Source organism: Nycticebus coucang, chromosome 16, assembly GCF_027406575.1.
Source record: "Nycticebus coucang isolate mNycCou1 chromosome 16, mNycCou1.pri, whole genome shotgun sequence".
Lineage (NCBI taxonomy): Eukaryota > Metazoa > Chordata > Mammalia > Primates > Lorisidae > Nycticebus > Nycticebus coucang.
In genome coordinates, this window is record NC_069795.1 from 57,745,997 (window position 1) to 57,769,796 (window position 23,800).

The 23,800-nt window shown below is 38.2% G+C and overlaps 1 protein-coding gene across 1 annotated transcript in view; it reads right to left on the reverse strand.

Moving 5' to 3' along the window:
- The window catches only part of GUCA1C (guanylate cyclase activator 1C), a 41,466-nt gene extending 17,884 nt beyond the window's left edge, over positions 1 to 23,582 (reverse strand). Inside the window, exon 1 of the mRNA XM_053564624.1 lies at positions 23,374 to 23,582. Coding sequence (XP_053420599.1) covers positions 23,374 to 23,577 — 204 coding nt within the window. The 5' untranslated portion in view covers positions 23,578 to 23,582. The remainder of the gene's footprint in view (positions 1 to 23,373) is intronic.
- Between the last annotated feature and the right edge of the window lie 218 nt (positions 23,583 to 23,800).

Here is a 23,800-nt window from a genome sequence, read left to right on the forward strand (position 1 = left end):
GGCAACCTGTAGAAGATTGAAACTGGACCCACACCTTTCACCATTAACTAAGATAGACTTGCACTGGATAAAGCATTTAAACTTAAGACATGAAACTATAAAAATACTTGAAGAAAGTTCAGGGAAAACTCTTGAAGGAATCAGTCTGGGTGAATATTTTATGAGGAGGACTCCCCAGGCAATTGAAGCAGTATCAAGAATACACTACTGGGACCTAATCAAACTAAAAAGCTTCTGCACAGTCAAGAACATACTAAGTAAAGCAAGCAGACAGCCCTCAGAATGGGAGAAAATATTTGCAGGTTATACCTCTGATGAAGGTCTAATAACCAGAATCCACAGAGAACTCAAACGTATTAGCAAGAAAAGAATACGTGATCCCATCTTGGGTGGGCAAGGGACTTGAAGAGAAACTTCTCTAAAGAAGACAGATGCACGATCTACAAACACATGAAAAAAAGCTCATCAACCTTAATCATCAGAGAAATGCAAATCAAAACTACTTTGAGATATCGCCTAATCCCAGTAAGAGTAGCCCACATAACAAAATCCCAAAACCAGAAATGTTGGCGTGGATGTGGAGAAAAGGGCACACTTCTACACTGCTGGTGGGAATGCACACTAATACGTTCCTTCTGGAAGGATGTTTGGAGAATACTTAGAGACCTAAAAATATACCTGCCATTCGATCCTATAATAACTTTACTAGGTTTATACCCAGAAGACCAAAAATCACAATATAACAAAGACATCTGTACCATAATGTTTATTGCAGCCCAATTCATAATTGCTAAGTCATGGAAGAAGCCCAAGTGCCCATCGACCCACGAATGGACTAGCAAATTGTGGTACATGTATACCATGGAATATTATGCAGCCTTAAAGAAAGATGGAGACTTTACCTCTTTCATGTTTATATGGATGGAGCTGGAACATATTTTCTTATCAAAGTATCTCAGGAATGGAAGAAAAAGTATCCAAGGTACTTGGCCCTACTATGAAGCTAAGTTATAGCTTTCACATGAAGGCTATAACCCAACTATAGCACAAGACTATGAGGAAAGGGCCAAGGAAGGGGAAGGGAGTGGGGAGGTTAGGGTGGAGGGAGGGTAATGGGTGGGGCTACACTTACGGTGCATCTTAGAATGGGTACAGGCGAAACTTACTAAAGTCAGAATACAAATGTCTACATAATAATAACTAAGAAAATGCCATGAAGGCTACGTTGAACAGTTTGATGAGAATATTTCAGATTGTATATGAAACCAGCACATTGTACCCCTTGATTGCACTAATGTACACAGCTATGATTTAAGAATAAAAAAAAAGAAACCAGGTTACACTGATTGCATTTGTTAGGTAAAGTCCCTCTTACAATGGTGTCTTGCCCCCAAAAGGGCACACACCAAGGCCCCACCCCCTCCCTCCATCCCTCTCTCTGCTCTTCCTTTCCCCATCCCTCCCTCCTCTTTCTGTCTCTGCTCTCCTCTTCCCCCACCCCCACCCACCCACAATTTCCTTAATTGTCCTCATATCAAAATTGAGGACATAGGATTCATGCTTCTCCATTCTTGTGATGCTTTACTAAGAATAATGTGTTCCACTTCCATCTAGGTTAATACAAAAGGATGTAAAGTCTCCATTTTTTTTTAATGGCTGAATAGTATTCCATGGTGTACATGTACCACAGCTTGTTAATCCATTCCTGGGTTGGTGGGCATTTAGGCTGTTTCCACATTTTGGCAATTATAAATTGAGCTGTAAACAGTCTAGTGCAAGTGTCCTTATGATAAAAGGATTTTTTTTTTTGAGACAGAGTCTCACTCTGTTGCTTTCAATAGAGTGCTATGGCATCCTAGCTCACAGCAACCTCAAACTCTTTAGCTCAAGTGATTCTCTTGCCTTAGCCTCTCAAGTAGTTGGGACTACAAACGCCCACCACAACACCTGGCTATATTATTTTAGAGACAGTTTCTTGCTCTTGTTCAGGCTGGTCTCAAACTCCTGAGCTGAAGTAACCCACTCGCCTCAGCCTCCCAGACTGCTTAGTATTACAGACATGAGCCACTGTGCCTGGACCCCAATTTGTGGGGATTGTGATTGGTGTGTTGTTGAATGTATGGATTAAGGTGGAAAGAACTGACATTTTGACAACATTGAGTCTTCCTATTCATAAACATGGGACATCTCTCTACTTATTTAGTTCTTTAATTTCTTTCATCAAAGTTTTGTAGTTTTCCTCATATAGATCATGTACATATTTTGTTACATTTATACCTAAAAATTTCATTTTGGAAGTTCTAATGTAAACGGTATGTTAACTTCAAAAATGATTGATTTTTTTATGTGTTCCTCCCTACATTCTACTTTGTCTTTTTTAATCTATTTATCTGTATGCATGACAATACTACTCTTTTTTTTATTACAGCAGACGTGTAATATATCTTACTATCTGACAGAGCAAATTTCCCCCTTTCCTCTTATTTATACTTTATCACAAGCATTCGTGGGTGCACAAGGCACCTGGGTCGAGTGAGCCAAATGAGCAAGAGGCAATGTAATAAGAGAGCTGGATGCAGGACCTTTAGACGATGTTACCTACTTTCCTAAATGTGCAATCAGTTCCCAAACCAATAACACTTTTAAAACTTTATATTATTATTCATACGTGCCAGAAAGTAACTGACAATATCATTTTCTCTTGGTTTATAAAGGACAAAGAGGGTTTTTAAAGAATTCCAGTCATTGTAGTAAATAAAAGATGGCTTTTATATGCACCAGACACAGATACACACTGTATATGTATGAGAGTGTGTGTGTGTGTGTGTGTGTGTGTGTGATTGATTCTTACATAAAAACTCTGTATCCCATAACCTCACTATAATCTCTTATTATTTTCAGGGTTTTTTTGGTCAGGTCTTTTGGATTTTCTACCCAGATGATCATCTTATTTATAAACAAAGTGAATTTTGCTTCCTCCTTCCCAATTTCCTTTGCTTGTCTTATTGTGTTAGCTATGACTGCAAGCAGGATGCTGAAAAGCTCTGCTGAGAGGAGACAGGAAACATCCTGGCCTTGTTTCTGATCTTAGTGGGAAAGCTTCTAGTTTCTCACCTTTAAGTACAATGCTTGCTATTAGGTTTTTGTAGATGTTCTTCTTCAAGTTGAGATTAAGTGCCTTTTTAGAGAAAATGTCTTCTTTTCATGCCAAAAAAATTCTCTGAAAGCCATGGCAGAAGGCTGGTCCTCACCACTGAGCTCCCCCAGTGGTTTTATTCTCCTGAGTATCTTCAGATTTTGTCCTTTTCAGAGGGAGAAGACCAGCTACCAATTTTAATAGAAGAAAAACCTATCAAATAGACAAATTCTGTATTCCTTTCTGTGGAAACTAGATGATATATTTGAACTTCTAAATTCCAGTTTAGCATAATTCCTTTAAATGCATAATTTTAAGTATGAATCAAAAATTTTGAGGCTCTTTTTCCATTAAAATTTTGTCCTATTAGTCAATCTTGGAAAAAATTGTTTAAGAATTACAAGTTTATAAAGTTTCTCCCATCTTGTTTTACATTAGTAAAATATTTTCAGTTGAAATAGAAACAGTCTGTGTCACCCTTAAGAATCATACCCTTCAAATCTTGCACACAAAAATGTTTGACTATCTCAAGAAAGGTGGCTACTCTGGGGAGGCATGGGACTCAAGCATTGCTATTTTCCCATGTGCGTTTCCAGCAACATATCCAGCCCCCCAAAAACATGCTTTGAAGTTAAGGCCTACTTACAAAACTAAGATGTGACATAAAGTATCCCCCTTTATAAAGAGTGTTAGATTCAACAGTTTGGAAAGTGATGTTTTCTTTGAGTTTCAAGCTTTTGTGAATACTTTCACCAACTCTATTAAGCAACTGAAAAATCACCAATAGTTCTGGAATGGGAAGTAAAACTTGTCTGGCTGGTTAGTGGCTTTTTGAAAAAATAAGTTTTTCTTTTTTAATAAGATAACCAGCTGGACACGGTCACTCATGCCTGTAATCCTAGCACTCTGCCGAGGTGGGTAGATCAGTTGAGCTCAGGAGTTTGAGACCATCCAGAGCAAAGCAAGACTCCATTGCTACTAAAAAAACAGAAAAACTAGCTGAGCATTTTGGCAGGCCCCTGTAGTCCCAGCTATTTGGGAGGCTGAGGCAATAAGATTGCTTGAGCCTAAAAGTTTGAGGTTGCTGTGAGAGCTGATGCCAGGGCACTCTACCCAGGGCAACTGAGTAAGACTGTCTAAAAAAAAAAGATAACTATAATACCTCAGACATTGGAAGCCAATGTACTAGTCACTATAGCATTAACTTCTAAATTTATTACACATTTTTTATTTCCACACTGTGAAGATTTTACTTTTACAGTGAAAAAAATAGTGAGAAAATACTTAAACACTTAAAAAATTTACATGTTTGGTATCACATCTTCCTGTTTCACAACTTACGCATCTTTACCACATCAATAACTTTAATATTTGTTAAAAGAGATAAGATGTCTGCTTACAGATGGGAGTCTATTTGAATGGGTAATTTGAAGGAAATTCGTTCAAATATACAAAACCTAACTTTTCCTCATCTGCCTTTCCTACCACTTGCTACCACTTCACCTTGTTAATCCTTACATGGCTAGGGCTGAGACAAGGAAAATATGTTATGATAGAGTTGAAATTTATCTCAGATGACATCAAGACATCATATTTCCAGATTCAGCAGGACATGACCATGATTTTTCAGAAACAGAACTGGAAGTGTGGAGGGCATAAGCTGGATGGTCAGAGGCGCACCTGCTCTGAGGGCTTTAGGTTTGGCCAATCAATGTCATGGTCCTCCTGGGTAGTTAGTGTGCAAGTTTACCAAAAGGTCGCAGAAGCACCCTCCCCACAAAGCAGGTTTGTTAGGAAGGTGATCCTCCAGCCTTCTCATAAAACCCTTTTATGTGATGATGGCTTGCTTCATTTTAAAAGTTCCACCTCAGTGACCTCATTTTTCCACGTCACCTGCATGATGAATAGTAAAAGGCTAAATTGAGCAATGTTACCTTTAGAACATTTGGCATTTTATTTTTAGGGACAGTGAGTGTGGGGTCCTAACACCTTCCAATCTAGGCTCTGGAAGCTCTGGGCAAGCCCTACCAGGGGATGAACATAAATATTTTCACTGTGCGACTTTTAAATAGACAACCTGGTTAATCAGACCTTTCTACTTAGACCAGAGCAGCTTGTTTTAAAAGCACCTCTAAGCAAAACATTTCCTGTTTTCACTTCTGTATTCTGTTATACAGCCAGGCAAGTTAATCCTTAAAATTCATAGCCAACTCTTACTATCTTTCTGTTGAGATTTTATAGAAATTTGTATTGGGGAGATGACTCCACTGGTAAATGTGATTTCATAGCTGTTTTAGTATTGGAGAGGGTTTTAGGTAAATGCTTATTCTGTAAATCAGAAGAAAACAATCAATGACTGCCTTCAATTAATCTATAGATTACAAAGGCAGAAGGAAGGATGCTTTGCACTGAGGTGGTCAGGAGATGTCCTTAGAAATGTGAGTAGGAAGAAAGCCATGGAGAATGGCCAGCAGCTTTTCTCTGGGATAATCCAAACAAATGCTCCCAGGCTCCTGTTTCTATAGCTGAACTTCAGGAGCCCCACAGCACACAGAACTGTTTGGATAAGTCGAATTCTTATTGGCCTGAGTCAGAGCAGGGTCCGTAAACTCCCTGCATCAGAACCATATGGAAGGGATAATGAAACATGCTGATTCCTAGACTCTCACCCACCAAAACAGCATCACAGCTGCTTGAGATGTGGTCTAAGAGTCTGCATTTTAAAATGCTCCCCAGGTGAGTCTATATATCCTAAGATTTGGGAACCATGGATCTATGTATTTTTTCTAATGCACACCTTTGTCTGTAGATAATTTTACCATCTAGCCACCTCTCCAAGTGGCTACTGCAGTTATGACTTACTCCAATATAAAATTATGTAATCTCATTAAGGCTAATTAGAAAAATTATGACCCACATTGTTCAGTCTCAAAATCACATATCCATACAAATAATTCCAGCAATGGAAAATTAATTTCAAATTAATGAAAGGACTTTACTTGCATTTCTGGAAAAAAAAATGTGTTGAAAGAAATGTTATGGATTTCTTCATGACATCCCTTACTCTCTCATCTGTTTTTCCACATATATCCTGCTGCTCAATTTTCAGTAATCTCCATTCCCTACTCCTTTGCTGCCAATCCCAGCATGAGAACATTTTGTTCATTTACTCCACCAATTTTTCTTCCAATTCTGTATCAAAAAATCCTAAGGAATTAATTTTCCAATGTCAGAATCCCCCTTTGAAGTTGAGGGAGAGGAAAAATGAAGAGCATGCAAAATCAGAACCCATTCTAGTCAGCATCAGGAAAGGAGTGTTTGGGAGCATGCATACAAAAATTATTTTAATCCAAACATGTCTATAGATTTATATATCATGTACTGGGGTGGATTCCAGGGAAGGGTTTAATGGAGGGTCAGGATATGGAAGCATAGCAGGTTTGCAGGCCCATAAGAAATGTGGCTCCATTGATACATTATGAATTATTTTGTAGAGGTGAAGAGGAAAGAGATAAAAAATACATGGTCTTCAAGTTTAAGGGTTTTTTCCCCCAAGTTTCTAAAACATATGGAAAATATAAGACCCCTTTCAACCATCTATAAAATATACAAAGATAGTAAAATATATGGTTGACTTTTCCTTTCTACCATTAAATAGAGAAGACTTTTGAAGTCTAATAAAAATTAAGGAAAATAAGATCCTGTGATGCCTCTGTCCAGCAAAAAGTCCATAGGTGGAATACACAGTCTCCAGGCAATGCTCATGACCTGCTATAAATCACCGCCGTTCTCAGGATATTATCCATTTCAAGTGTAGGTAGGGAGTTAAATTATAAAGTTTATATGCATATGAAAATATTTATTGCTAAGTATAAGAGCTATCTATTTTTTTAAAGGAAAGAAAGGCAAAAGTCTATGTTCAAGCACTGTGCTAGTCACTTTTCATGTATTATCTCTAAAAAGAAAAATCTTGCAGCTCATCTTATTTTATAGAGGATAAAGCTAATGTTCAGAGAGGTTAAATAAACTAATTAAAGTAACAAAATGAGGTTGAGGGTGAATCCAGGATTTAAACCCAATCAGCCTTGCTCTAAGCTTTGTGCTACCCAACATTGCCCTCAGAATTCATTGTGATTGAATTGTCTTTCTGGAAGAGGTGTCACAGACTGGAATAGATGGGACCTATTCAATCCAGTGTGTTATTCTGGATTCCTGTATGTGAGCTATTTGGTAGCAGATAGAATTGTATACAATATGGAAATCTGGAGGTGTTTGGGGATGAAAATGCTGCAATTTGGAGCCTGTGTTCTCTTCATACCTGCTCCAGGAAAATCTGGCCTGGGTGCAATAAGCCGCTTAGCCTCAGGGAGACTTTGAGCCCACAGGGGTTTTGAGGCCACCACTCTGAAGCCCTCCCACACCCTGCCCCCACTACCATCTGGCTCAGCAGGAGGAGACCTGTCTATATTCTCTTCTCCTGTTATGCTCCCTGGTATCTTTTGTGAACATTTCTTCTGCACATGTTGGAATTTACTTAGTATGAGCCCCCACCCACCTCCATTGGCTCCTGGATTTAGCTTCTAGCACCCCACAGACAACAGTTTCCCCCAGCCTTTAGTTTCCCTAGGACATGTTCCCAAATGCCTTTCCAAAATCTGATGTGTCCATCCTTGCCCTTTCTCAGGAGGTCCTGTCCTTGTTCTTCACCCATGCTTGTGGCGAGGAACCCACAGACATATTTTCTGTGCAGTCATCTTTGCTTTAGTTCCTCATTTCTTCACCCCCACCCAGACTTACCCCACCAGGGCATCGCACCTGCCTTATAGGCCTTGACTATTCCTCCCCAGTCTGTGCAATTCCCACCGCAGACATCATCTGGTATGTCCAATATGGTCCAACCATTCCTCTCTCTCTCTCTGCTTGCCTGTGTAACCCTAGAAATATATATGAAGATATTATCTTAGTATATTTCAGAGATGTCCACTCTGGGATTTTATCCCAGTCATGGAACCATGAATTTAAGAACTAGGTAATATCCTTAAAGGAACTCAGCTTCATTACATTGATGCAAGTCTTATAATTTTGGGTGTGAAACAGTCCTTCATTTTCAGATGGGAAATGGACTGGACAAGTAATAATAATTATAATAAAAGTAATCACAGTGACAATGATTATTAGAATTGATGTGATATTTGCTATTCACATAAAGCTAGGCATTGGCTTTGCACATATGAGCTAACCCTAAGAAGGCCCAACAAAGTATTAACTGAGAGCATCCTGGTTTCTGATAACATTAAGACCATGGAAATAGAAATTGTTATTACAGCAACTAGTGATAAACATTTATTCTATGTACCCTCTAATTCAGGAAAACAGACAATCCAGTTCCTTCAAAAAATCACTAAATTATAGACCCAAGTTAAAACTATTTCCTCCCACAGCATTAGCTTCTTTTTTTTTTACTTTCGAAAGCATAACTATCTATGAAAATTTCTGCATTTCCACAGCCCCCTAACCTGAAGGCATTTGTATCTTTTCCCTCTCTCATATATGACACTTACCAATGACATTTTATCAGCTGCGGCCAGTCAGTAGCAACAGATGAATGGAAACATCTGCCTGAAGCTGGGTACTCAGATGGTTAGAAGGAAGGAAACCCAGAAAGCTAGTGTAAGCACATTATGCGATTGATCAATTGTCAGGGATAGTTAATTTACGTCATAGGAACGTCAAAGAAAGTAGGCAATATGAGGGCTGGGCCTACCACATTAAATGCGATCTAATTCCTCTTATGACTTTTAAAAATCTGTAAGGGAAATATTATATATAGGATTTATGATCTAGCTCATCTACACCTACAGACACAAATATTAACAGCAAAAATAGTCAGACATGCAATTGCAGGAATGTCTTGAGCAGATTCTCGCCTCTGTAAAATCAGAAATACACTGCTGGCTTGGTAAATTGGTTGTACAATGTGATCTTTAAACAGATCAGAGATCACACACAATTGGTCTTGACCTGACTGTAAAAAACTTGAGGGTTTGGAGACAAAGTGCTTCTCATAATATTTACCAAACAAGCTCCTGATTACTAATAGGTTTCCTGGATGTCGGAAAGCCCTGTCTCCAGAACGCAGCCAGCTCAGCAGGTCCACTGTGAATCAGAAGTCAGTCTCATGTGAGTTTGGGAAAGGTAAGACAATTGTCCAAGTTTGATCACTTCTGAATACTGTAGCTAACTACTGAAGACCCAGGACTATAGCCTTTTGCAAGGACCTTCCTCAGGTAGTCAACATGGGCTTCCTCTCATAAGCATCTTTCTCCCTAAAGTGATATTGTAACAGATAAAACAAAACCCGGCCTCACTCTAATTCAGTCAGCTTGTCCTAAGACTGTTTAATTTCTCATGTAAAAGCCTGGATCCTTGCTCCTTAATAAATAGGAGAAGTGAGTTGAGGCTGTAGAAATAGCAGAATCAATGGTAGGATGGACATAATATATCACTTGCTCCAAGGCTGGATTTTTCCCTAGGACTACAACTAAAATAAGAGTCAGAAGAAGTGCTTCTGAATGAGCTGCTGTGGGTCCAGAATCCTTTCCACACATGCCCCTGGAGTACAGAGACAGCCGCTCAGTTTTCTGCCCCTTAGACTGTGGTCCTTCTGGGCTAGCAGCAGTGCTCATATCTGGCTACACACTAGAATCCCTTGAAAGCTTAAAAACAAAACTATTTAGATGAAATTGATCTGAAGTGGAAACTCAGCCCCTGGTATTTTAATAACGCTCCCTGGCACTTCTTCTATGTGGGCAGAATTAAGAACTACAATTTCAGCAGATTTTGTTAAAATATCCGAATTAACAAAAGCTTAATGTATGTCAACTGGTAAAGCTGATGTCTTTAACAGGTAAAATTCTGTTAGGCAAATATTGATAATTGATAGTAAACACAAAATTATCCACAAATTACAAAGTGCTGTACCACTCTGATGTAATTCATAATCAGTGACAAATGCTTCTTGAGGCTTTCCATGCTAGCAGGTCTGAAATGAATAGCCTTGGTCTTTACACTTAAGAGATTATAGCTTGATGGTTTATAATCTAATAGATGGTCATTTGTTTCCAGTAAATTGCCTTGTGAATAGCAACAGTGATTGTGGTCACCTTGTAGCCAGACAGCCCAACACAGTGGTACAGGTTGCTTGGTAGCCAGGGGTTAATGAGCAACAATAATTATGACACAAGTTACAAGCCGTGTTACCTGCTCTAATTTTTAATGGCTGCTACACAAAGAGAGGCTAAGGAAGCAGATAACCCAAGGTCACTTCTGAATTTCAAGTATAGCTAGGGCTCCCATTCCTGTGTCCTGCATTATACCAAGACGACAGTCAAAACTTTAAGATGATTGCCATTTAATTAATTTCATTCGGTGACTGACAACCATTACAAGGGGCAGAAGTTGCCCCAAACACTAAGTGAATGTCCAAAGCACTAGGATAAATAAAAGATGAGAAATGGCAGGAAAGCCGCCCAGCACCTGTAGGAACACTCTCATTAATTTGGAAATACAATGTAAGATTGATAAGAAATTTTGTTAATCTGCACTGTTATCAAACCTGTGGGGGCTGAGGTCAGAGTTATAGGCATTTTGAAGATACATATACCATTCGTTTGTAGACTAGATTGCACATTTTTTCAAAGTTCTTTCACCTACATTATTTCACATGAGTTCAATAATAAGATAAGCAGGATAGGGCTTGTTCCAATTTTGGAAACAAAGAATTTGAGACACAGACCGGTTAACAAATGGTGTTGTCCAAGATCACACATAGTGAGTAAGGTTCAGAGATGGGACAGAAGCCCAGAAATTCTGATTTCTTCCTGAGGAGCTGCCTCCACCATTTCCTGGCTGAGCTGTGATGCACACTGTAAAGAGATTCATGACAGAGCTCTTTTTGAAGAAAACAAAAAAAAAAAAAGCAAGGACATTACAGCTATGATTGGGTTTATTAACAGATTAAAAGATAAGCTATTATCACACACATTGTAGGAATCACACATTCAAATCCCATAGCCTGCCACTTTTCATTCCCCTTCCCATACCAGGTTAAACACCCATGTTTCTAAGAACTTACTCGTCATAACTCACTTCTGATTCCCAGGATTTGTGTGACACTGCTAATTGAAAATAATAACCTGAGAATTTTCTCTGGCGTTCTGGGCCGTCTAGTTATATCCTAGTATTTTTACCTGGTGTTTCATCGCAGGGTTTTACCCTGGTTCTGGACAACTTAAACCAGCATTCCTTTGCGGTTTGAACTCCAAACCCATATATTCAGAGATAATTTTACCTTTGTCTATAAGACCTCTGGAGTCCACAAGAGGCAAAGACTTTTAACAAGGCTTTTAAACCTACTTCCCCCTCTTCTATTCCATTCCTTCTGTCACCAATAATCAGCCTTCTATTACCCCAGTTTCGCCTCACCCCTGTCTTCCCTCACCTCATAAATGAGGATTCTTAGAGGGGTTTTGATCTAGTTCAAGAGTCAATGATGACATTTTATTTGGAAAAAACCCAGATACCTGGGTGTGGCTCTGAAAGCTATTCGTTTACCTTACTACCTGTTATAGCAACAAAACATTAGCCAGAAAGCAGAGGCACCAAAGTCCTCACCACATCAGGGCTGCAGCCAAAATGGCCATGTGTGGCTGGCCGGGCAGAAACTTCTGAGGGCTGCTTGGCCTGTAGACAGACAGGTAGGTCTCTCGGGCCTGTGTGGGACTCTTGGTCCCTTCCATGAAGCCAGGCCTCAGGTCTCAGCCCCAAGGTTGTGACCCCTCTCACAGCCCTGCCACCATGTCCTCCCCTGATTGTTGTACTTGGTGGAGGCCACTCTGGCCAGTCAGATCCTGGATACTTCCCGACTGGAATCCTGTGTGTCCAGCAGTACCAGGCAGGAGGGCATGGCTGCTCAGGAGGCCCACTGGGCTCCCTTGCTCCCAAGGTCTACTACCCAGGTATAATGAACTTTCTTAGTTTTCCCTTAAAAATTTGGACAAAAAGTGAGCACTATACATGGCAAAATATTATGTGCTCTACTGATAGTCCTCTGCCTCAGTGAGGTCCCCACATACCTCCTCTGACCTTGCACTTTGAGCAAGGTCTCTTCACCGCAACCCTCAACTGTGTTGTTAAAAGTGGAATTCCACGTTAGTTTAGGGGATAGTCGTTGGGGTCATTGCTAACATTTGACCCTGCTGTGTAGTTTTTGGCAAGTTATTTCACCTCTATGTGCCTTAGGTTTCTTAATTATAAAATGAAAATGATAAAAATAGTACCTATGCTATAATATTGTTGTGGAGATTCTATGAGATAATAAATTTAAAATGCTTAAAACCAAGCCATAGAACAATAGTTGGAGTAATCTCCAAGACACAAAATGCAGAAAAAAATATATAAATAAATAAAATGCTTAAAACAGTGACTGGCACTTAGTGTTAGCTTTTTTTTTTTTTTTTTTTGTAATAATCCAATGACTTCTTTCAAGATCCAATAATGCCTTAACTTCTCCAAAAACCTTTTCTAAGTCTACCTTTTAGCTTTTGTTGCATCTTTTGATCCCAGTAAATGTTTAGTCCTGATATAGTCTGTTAAATAAATATTATACTGCCTTATTTTATGCCTTGGTTATTTAAACTCAGCATAACTTTTCTCCTCAACTAGTTTGCAAACTCTTTGAGGGCACAGTAAATTATGTCTTATACCTACTCACCCTCCCCCAGCGCCACATCCTCCCAATATTTTAGTGTGATTTTTCTACCATTATCTACCCTGTTAGGATAGGATTGAATAATTTCTGCAGTAAACCACTGATCACCCTGCTGGGCATGATTTAGAAGTAACATTATGAACCCATATGGAACCTTGAAACTACAGAGTTAGTACAATGCTTTGCTCTCTCTCTTTGATTCTTTATTTACTTCCTTTTATTTTTTGAGGTTGAATCTATCTTCCCAACTAGATTATAAATTCATGTGAGGACTGGGACCAATTCTTATGCATCTTTGTGCTTTCCTTCCTTCCTTCCACCATGCCTCCAGGTGCTCAATAAATATTTGCAGACATGCAGTGGGCTAACGATATGTTGTGTTAATGATGTGACTTTGCTCTTGGTAATAATCCCTTCTGTCATCCAGATCTCCCCCACATTCATAAAGACATCCATTGCCTAAGAGATAAGTCACCGTAGCAGAAAAGCAGAAATCAAGAGTTCATCCTTAGTTCTTGAGTTTCAATGGTTTAAGCCATTTAGCATTCAGAGCATAAAATTTATGGCATAAACAAAAGATTTAGAAGAATACATAATTAGAGACTGTTTTTCTAGTTCCTCCTGGCTGTTCCCAAACAAGATAAAGATTCTGTAGGTTGGAAAGATGTGGAATAAGAAGAAGAGAGTAGCCAGACATTGGGTGGGGACAGGGAGAAAAAAGAGTACTTCCTGGTGAGGGGCAGGAATGGTTGGAGGGATAGATATTGCAAACACTGGGTTTGCTAGATGTAAGAGCAGAAGTGCTTGTAAATTCATACCTAATGGGTACAATGCACACTATTTGGGTGAAGGGTACCCTTACAACTTTGACTCAATCTGTACAAAGCAAACTATGTAAGCAAAACTTGTGTGCCCCTGTAATATTTCAAAACAAACAAAACAAAACAAAAACACATTTTAAAATTTCCCTTGACATAATCACTCAAATTAGCCACTACGTAACAATTTGGAAGATACAGCGCCCCTCCTTGGTATAAATATGGTGGGGGAAAAGGGAGAGAAAAAGAGCGGGGAATAGCAAGGAAAGACATGCATATATGAAAATGAGGCTACTGAAGTTGTCACTTCTCCGTGATTCTATTAAATCACTCAGTAAATATTTGTTCACCATCTACTGTGTGTCAGCATGCTAGGTATCCATTCTAGGGACACGTGAGATTGAAGGGAGGTAATAATCATTTTGTTCTTCTTTCTCTCTGCATTGTTTCACAAGGTTGAGATAATGCACAGCTTACACTTAAAAAGAGAAAGGAGATATGGAGATGAGCACAGTGAGGATCATAAAAAAGACGGCACAGCTGGAGTGCTCCTTCACCAGCAGCCTCTACCTGGGCTCGAGCAGAGCGGGAAGTCCCACCTGTGCACTGGCTAGCAGTAGTGCCTGTAGTGCAGGGGCAACCCTAGAACATCAAGTGATTTCCAGAGAACAGTTGCACCAAAATCTCCAGATGAAGCCCATGGAGTCTTAGGGGAGAACAGGGCAGCCTCAACCCATTTTCAATGCCTTTTGGAAACCAATAGCCCTAAATAATCTTCATTTTCTGTTACATATGTTCTGGCCTAGACGGGCTCTTAATGCCCACTGCCTGTCACTAGTTTCTGCTTTGACAGTAGTAGTGGCTGTGGCCAGTTCTTGGAGCCCACCTAACTTAGAGTTCCCCCTTCTCACCTTGTTTGGATTTAAGACTGACCACAAGAGCCACATACTTTCATCTTGTACTTTTTTTAATGGAGATTTCCTATACTGACTTGGCAGATACTCACTGCCAAGATGGGGCCAGGCTAGAACATTAGCTCAGTAGAATTTCTATCACAGAATGAACAATTCCTAGATGTGTAAACTAAGGAACTGACATGGTCTTTTCCTCAGAGAGACAGATATTAATTTTGAGAAAAGCTGTTTCCATCACTAATCTTACTTACAAAGATCTGCTAATATCTTGTGCTATCATCTTTAAACATATTTAAAATCAATTTTTAATCACGTACATAGAAAACATACATCTTTAAAATTAAATACAACTAAAAGGCCTGTGGCTCAGTGAGTAGGGCACTGTCCCTATATACAGAGGGTGGTGGGTTTAAACCTGGCCCCTCCAAAACTGCAACAAAAAATAGCCAGGCGTTGTGGTGGGTGCCTATAGTCCTAGCTATTCGGGAGGCTGAGGCAAGAGAATCACCTAAGTCCAAGAGCTGGAGGTTGCTGTGAGCTGTGACACCATGGCACTTCTACTGAGGGTGACAGAATGAGACTCTGTTTCTAAAAAAAAAAAAAGCTTATTTCTAACAAATGAAATGTTTTTTTTCTAGCCTTTACTTACATGTTTTTAATTAAGATGTTTATTCTGCTTGTCTTGATTTACCAGTTATAGAAATTATGTATTTTCTTCCTGTTTATAGTAAAGGGGAGTATTTTCTATTACCCTCACACATGTTGCTGTGGTGTACTGGAGCCTATTTTACCTGCTAGCATGAGCTGATTGTTAAGTTTTTAGGAATTTTACAACCCTAACATTAAACAGTTGTTAGCCTGAAATTGTTTATGGTGGGAGTATTTACACCATGGAAATTGGCAAATGTTAACAGGGCTTTTTGCTCTGTAGAGAATTAGCTACAGAACACACTATTGTTCCTCCTCCATATTCCCTCAATTATGGTTAATTAAAAAGTCAGAGTTTCATTTTAATGATTGTGGTAAATTTTGTTCTCCACATAGCCAAGTGGTATGCTAAAATGATTAACTTCCTTGTTTTATAGGGAGTTAGTAATTGGTTTATTGCTATGAGGCTGACACCGCCTGAACTTAGCAGACGATTCACTAAAAGTGAGACAACCAATAATTAAAAGCCTGTAAAGTATTCTTGCCAAACAAATGAACTTGAATCTATTTAAGCATCTACAGCTAAATAGCAGTTAGTAGGTAAAATGAAGAATAGAAAGCAAGTTAGATGACAAGATGAAAAATCAGCTAAATTTAGAATGCAGGATGTTCTGTAGAACCAGTGACTCACTTTCTCTGATGAATCAATAACATGAAGTGGGAGGGAGATGATTAGGAAACTGTTTGTTTTGTTTTGTTTTATTTTGGTTTAATATGAGAGTACAAATGATTAGGTTGCAATGTTTGTGTTTGTTAGGAAAGGTCCCTGTTGTAATTGTATCCTGCACCCAGGAGGTATGCCATATACCCTTACATTGTGCCCATTAGGTGGGAACACACCAATCCCTTGTCCTCCTTCTCTCTCCCTCCTCCCCTCTCCCCCAACTTGAATTGCATGGAATTTTACTCTTGTGTGGGTATGTATTAGCTCATCTACTGGCTTCATGTTAGTGTTGAATACTTTGCATACTTCTTTTTCCATTCTTGTGACACTTTACTAAAGAATGTTCTCCAACTCTATCCAGGTTACTACAAAAGATGTAAGTTTCCATCATTTTATGACTGAATAGTATTCCATGGTTTGCATATACCACAGTTTATTAATCCATTCATAGGTTATGGGCACTCAGATGGATTGCATACATTGGCAACTGTAAAAGTTGAGCTGGGATAAAGAATCTAGTGTAAATACCCTTATGAGATTAGGGAACTATTGCAGAAAAAAATGGAGACTTAAGAGTCATCAGGAAAATTGCAACATATGGACATTGTTTGGGTTCTAGGTCAAATCAAGGATCTAAAAAAAAAATGTATGCTTAAAGTAATCAGGAAAATCTTCCCATAGACTATTAGATGATATTAGAAATTATTAGTTAAAAATAATGTGGTATATATATTGAAATTACTAAAAGAGTGGATTTTAAATATTCTTACTACAAAGAAATAAGTATATGAGTTGATGAATGTGTTAATCGTCTTGATTTAATCATTCCACACTGTATATATATGCACTATATCATAGCATAGCATAGCATTGTTTTCCATATATAATTATTGATTAAAATTTCAAAAATGAATTATGTTAGTATGATAATGACATGGTAGTTATATGGTCTGACAATTAAGTTCATGAACTCACAGTAGAAAAAGTGCTACATACCTCCTCATTGTTGAATTGCACACAAAAACACACGACAACAATAAATGCCATTCAGCAAGACACCACTACCACATGTCAACATGAATGCAACTGAGAGACATTGGCATACCAAGGTTATAAAACTTTACCTAGTTGTTTATACAGTGCTACTAATGTAAGCACATGGTGGCAAGCAATGGACTTAATTTTCAGACCTCTTCCAAAGACAGCTCTGATGATCACTCTAGGAAAAGAGTTCCAAATTGCTTTGAAAGGTAGACTGGGCACTGGCATTGGTGAATAGTTTCCCAAGGGGAGTACTTAGAAGGTGATTATGGAGATATTTAGCAATGAAGATGTATGTAGCACTTTTTCTAGGATGAGTTAATGAACTTAATTGTCAGACCTTGTATGTTTAAAAAATATCCTTTTATTGGTATAGATGAATAAGTCAGTATTTGTAGGAGAAATACCATGTAACACAATGTTAGACTATTTTTTTCTTTTTTCTTTGAAAAAAACAAGGAAATAAAATAGAACAGATAAAATGAAAATGGCAGAGTTCTGATAATTGTTGAAGCTGAGTGATCAGAGTTCATTATTCTCTTTACATTAGTACGTATAAAATTTTCATTATAAATTTTTGTAAAGGTGTTTCCTTTTAAATTTTAATAGTCTTCCTTGTGGTTAGCCTTGTTAATTTTTTTCAAATGCACCAAATTGGTTAAATATCAATTAAGAAATTAATATTCTTTATGAAATCCTTAAACATAGTAACTGATCCATCAGTGTCAACTTTTTAGCTCTTTCTCCCAGCATCGCCTTTCTTCCTTTTCAATTGGATTACCAGCTCTTAGGGCTTGCTGCATAAAGTTGTTGATCTGGACTCTCCTTTTCCATGATCCTGGAACTACCCTTATCTCTTTTCCTATGTTGGATTTTTTTCTCTCCCTATTTGTTGATATTTCCTCAGATTTGTGGAAGCACCTACCTGCTCCAGTAGCTTCCCAAGAAAAATTAAGTGTGAAGTAAATTTTTTAGGCTTTCCATTTCCTTATTTTCTATTCCTATTTGATTAGGCTTGATAATTTCCCCTCAGAATTTTGGAGATGTTTCTCCATTTCCTTCCAGCTTGCTGCCTGGGTTAAGAAGCTCAATGCTATTTTAATTTCTATTTCTCTTCCCATTATTTTTCCTCTTTCTTGAAACTTTAGGATTTTCTTTTCATCCTTATTATTATAAAATTTCTTAGTATACACTGTAGGTTGAGCTCTTTCTATTCCTTGTGCTGGTTCTTGTGCAACTTCCATCTGATAGGTATGGGGAATTTTTCTGGCTTCTTTTGTTATAATCTTTTATTTCATTTTTAAATAATTTTATATTTTCTCTGAGCCCTTTTTCTGTGAATCTTATTAAAAGGACATTAGGCCTATTTAATCTCAATTTAAGAGATGGGTTTTGGAGAAATGCTTGTGTGGAAGTCAATAGGAAGGGAGTCAGGAAAGCATGGAACAGGTGTGAGACCAGGACCTAACCTGACCCAGGTGAAGAAAAGAGGGAGGTCCATTTGATTGTGTAATCCCATTACTAGGCACCTACCCAGAAGGGAAGACACCATTTTATCGTAAGGACATTTGCACTAGACTGTTTATCGCAGCTCAATTTACAATCACCAAAATGTGGGAACAACCTAAATGCCCACCAACCCAGGAATGGATTATCAAGCTGTGGTATATGTATACCATTCAGTCACTAAAAAATATGGAGACTTTACATCTTTTGTATTAAACTAGATGGAGGTGGAACACATTCTTCTTAGAAAGGCATCACAAGAATGGAGAAGGAAAAATCCAATGTACTTTATTCTAATATGAAAGCAATAGATAAGCTAATACAAGGGGAGTGGTAGGGGAATGAGCAGCTGGGGACAGGACACAAGTATAAGAGGGACTTTACCTAACAAATGCAATCAGACTAACCTAATTCTTTGTACCCTCAATGAATCCCAAACAATAAAAAAAAAAAAAATTAAAAAGAGGGTGGTCCTGCAAAGTTGCCAGGGGATCCTTCAGCCAAAAGCTTCATACGTATGAGTCCCCTGTCTGTTAGGAACTGGTTAGTCTTAGTATTTCTGCTGCACTCAATCACTGGTGGTAGTCTACACCCAGGCAGCAAGGACTCAACCCAAGCATGGTTTAGGATTTCAAAGGGAAGCATCTGGAACATTGGTCAATTAGATTTCTAGGGGTCTGAGGTGCCATCACTATGCACACTACTACAAAGTAGGTTCCATTATCACTGTTATGATTGCATGTGTTCATTTATGTAATGTGCATAGAACAGTGTCAGATACAACATGTGTACTCAGACAGTGTTTTTGCCCAGCTTCTCAATGTGTAATTGACAAAACTGCATATATTTATGGTGTACAACGTTTTGATATACGTATACACTGTAAAAGGATAACAAGCTAATTAACGTGCCCATCACCTCAAATTTTTGTAATGACAAAATTTAACATCATCTCTTTTAGCAATTTTCAAGTATACAACACTATTTTTAATGACAGTCACCATGGGACTTATTCATTGGCATAACTGAAACTTTGTACTCTTTAACCAACCACCATTATTCACCATCCCCACCCCCAATCCCTGGAAACTACCATTCTACTCTCTGTTTCTGTGAGTTTGAATTTTTTAGATTCTACATATAAGTAAGATCATGTAATATCTGTCTCTCTCTGTGTGGCTTTTATCACCTAGCATAATGCCCTCCAGGTTCATTTATTTGATGTTGTCACAAATGACAAGATTTCCTTCTTTTTTAATGCTGAAGAACATTCCATTAAACACACACATTCATTAATCCTTAGGTTGATTGCATATCTTGGTTATTATGAACAATGCTGCAATAAACACGAGAGTAGGATATCATTTTGACATACTGCTTTCATTTTCTTCATTTTCATATCTAGAAGTGGGATTGGTGGATTGTAGAGTAATTCTGTTTTTAACATTTTGAGGAACCTCCATACTATTTTCCAAAATGGCTGTACTAATTTACATTCCCACCAACAGTGTTCAAAGGTTCTCTTTTCACCACATCCTTGACACTCAGAAAGTGTTAACCATTGCTATTGAGTGCTAAGAAGCATCCCTACTATCTGCGTAGCCAAAAGAATCGCTGTAAGTTTTTGCTCTAAAGTTCAGGATCTAGTTAATTTTACTTTAAGCATTATTTTTCTTTCTTTATTTATTTTTTTTGTAGAGACAGAGTGTCACTGTACCGCCCTCGGTAGAGTGCCGTGGCGTCACACGGCTCACAGCAACCTCTAACTCTTGGGCTTAGGCGATTCTCTTGTCTCAGCCTCCCGAGTAGCTGGGACTACAGGCGCCCGCCACAACGCCCGGCTATTTTTTTTTGTTGCAGTTTGGCCGGGGCTGGGTTTTGAACCCACCACCCTCGGCATATGGGGCTGGTGCCCTACTCACTGAGCCACAGGCGCCGCCCCTACTTTAAGCATTATTTTAATGGGCTTGGTTAGCTTGAGTACAAGTCACAGCCTGGTTAGAAATGATATATTACCAGGAGATCAAAAGCTTATTAGTATGTGCATTATACCAACAAGAAAGCTGTGAAATGGGATTTGATAGAAAAAGAAGAGACAGAAAAAACAATAAAAAGCAAACACCATGACAAAAGCACATATTTTTAGGGGTACTTAGCTCTGGAACTGCAATAGGACACTGGTTCCTCGTGGTATTACATAAAATGTAGTAAGTGGTGCTCATAATAATGACTAATATATCAACAAAATGCTTTATCAGCACTTTAGGAGGTAGGAAAGTATGAAATGCATTTTAAAGTGATTTCCATATAGAATGCTTAAAAAAGAAAAATATTGCATACTCTGACTTAGGTGTAGAATCTAAAAAATATTAAAATATACAGAGGTAGAAATATATAGTGGTTGCCAGGGAGGGAAGAAATGTAGAGATGTAAGTCAGAGCACACAAGTAGCAAATATGTAAAAGGGACACATCTAGAGATCTCATGTACAACATGAACACTACAAGCAATAAGATTGTACATATATAGAATTCACGCTAAATGAGAATTTAGCTGTTCTTGCCACAAAGAGAAAATTAAAAATTGGTAACTATGTGAGATGATGGATATAGTCATTTGGTTCACTGTAGTAATCTTTTTTACTGTCTACATGTATCCCAAAACATCATGTTGTACACATTAACATACACAATAAGATTTATTTCACAAACAAAAATAAAAAGGAAGTTTAACTCTTTAAAAAAATAGAAAACTACAGAGGAGCTCCATAGAAATAATAAATTCTCAGGGATTCTGGACAGCTGATAGTTTTATTGATTCATCCAATTAAATATATGGCTTTTTTTTGTTTTTTCTGTGCATAGTTTCACATCATTTCTTAGTGTCACTGATAATGAACAATCCTTATTGTTCTCATTGTAGGACCTGATTTTATGTTGACGTCTTCATACCATTTAAGGCATTCGCCATCCTTGCTTAGGCTCGCTTCCTTACCAGGCAAGCAAAGTCTCTATGATAAATCATGACTATCAGCAGAACTTCTAAGCTATGTCAATTAAGCTTCTGAGATGGGTTTTGCCATTTTTGCTATGGACATAGACAGGTCTCTCACACCCAGACATGCCAATCTCAACATTGTCTGCCTCTGCCTCCAGAACAGCAGGCTGCATTTTGACAGCAAAGCCTGGTTTCCACTTAGCCTTTTTTTTGCTAACGCTCCATTCTTGCATATGAACCAGTGACACACACAGTGCGTCCACAAACACTGGGTTAACGACAGAATCACTGGCATGGAATATAACATTAACACCTTAGGAGAGTAACTATAGATCTCTATGATAGCTCATTTTCTAACCTCTCAGGGGTACTATCACAGCCTGAGGAGCTGCTATCTAGAGCAATAGCCTTCCAACCTGAAATTGGGCTGCTACAGCAGGCACAGTGGGCCAGTTGCAGCCACGCAAAGAGTGAAACAGAGAGAGAGAGAGCAGCGAGATGGAGAGCTAAGCGATACAAATATAGGCAGAAGCACACAGAGGTGACATGACAACAAGCTCGCAGTATCTGAGATATATTCCAGGCTTAAGAACAAAGCAGAATTGGCCTTATTTTCCCCCTGATTTGTAAGCTCCTGGGGGCAGATCTCCTGTTATTTGCATCGAACTAAATAAAATTCATGAGGAAGAAAACACTGTCATGCTGAACAGGCAACACTTAAGTTTGATAACAAAGCACAAAAGACAATGTAGTAAAAGAAATTGTTCCCAACATTACTGTTAGGATTGAAATAGTTAATTTTGAACAGGTTTACTATTTCCCAGTTTCTAGCCCGATACCTCCTTGTAATTCGCCTGTTTGTTGCCTTTAGAAATGGGACAAATTCCATGCAACGGACAGCCAATGTTTGTAAACAGTTTATTCAATTAGTTAGCCCTGCTTTCTCTTCTATTATCATTTGCACAGCCTTCAAAAGTCATCTGTTTTTGTATTAGTAGTAATTTTTCTAGTCCGCATCTGCACATTTTGAAATATATAAGTCTACAGGTAAAATGATTTAAACACATACGGAAACCAGGCACATCTTCAGTCTGGTATTTAAGGTTGTTAATTTTTGTACCTTTTTTTTTTCTATTCTATTTCTTCTTTTCTCTGTTCACTTCTGTATTTCTTTTTAAGAAATGAAATTAAATGCACTGTAGGTCTCCTCAGAAATGAATAAATTCAAGACAACAGTTGAGTAACAATCATTTGAAACTAAAATTTGTCTATTTAAAACCGTAAGTTGTTTTGATTTTTCACAAACTAAATTGGTCAGATATGAAAAAAGTATTATAAAGCATTCTATAATAACCTTTGATTTGAGTACAGACAACACATTGGCTAATTTGTAATGATTTTTATCTGCCAATCTGGATGAAATCACACTTTTCAAAGCAGATTCCTATAATTTGCTTTTCTATAAAATGTCACCAATGCATTAAATACTTTGAAAACAGTCTTTGTAAATCAATCTGCACTTATTAGATTTATTTAAATGATAGCATTAGAATTCCATGCTGAGATTTAATTTGGTTTTAAAATAACTCCCTACATGGCAGAACATTTCCAAGGGCGAAGAGGCTAGTTCTCAATTATTTTCACGCCGTCAGTGCTAAATGTATTTAATGACTCACTTACCTACAAGCTGCGGGTTGTCTGAAGACCTCTCTGTTCAGGGGGATGACCATGTTTTACTTAAGGCTATTTTATAGGAAAAAAAGGAGAAATAATGCAGAACCACAACAGTTTCATACCAAACGAAAAGTACAAATTCTTACCTTGTTCATGTCAAAAGTATTATACACTTGGTTAATATGGTGATTGGCCTGTTGATTCAGACCCTGCAGACCCAAAAGGGTCTTAAATTCATGTAGTGTTTGTAAGCCGGAGGGATGTTCCATCATAAAAGTTCTGTACCACATATAGGTCTCTTGTGTAGGAATTGCTGTTTGACCACCAGCTACAGATTCGCTGTGCCCCATCGTGACTCACACTCTGTGTTTTCTCAAGTTGTTTTCAAGGTAAGTTTTCTCTGGATTTAGTCTCTCATGCTTCACTAAAACTTGAGGTTAACATATGCCCTCAGAAAGCTACTCTAAACCGCTTACTCCTACAGGCTAAATAAGACTAGAAAGCCAGTGAGATTAACTTATCTGCAGAGTTTTAAAAACAAGGCCACTTCCCACTAACTGATGGTATTGTGCT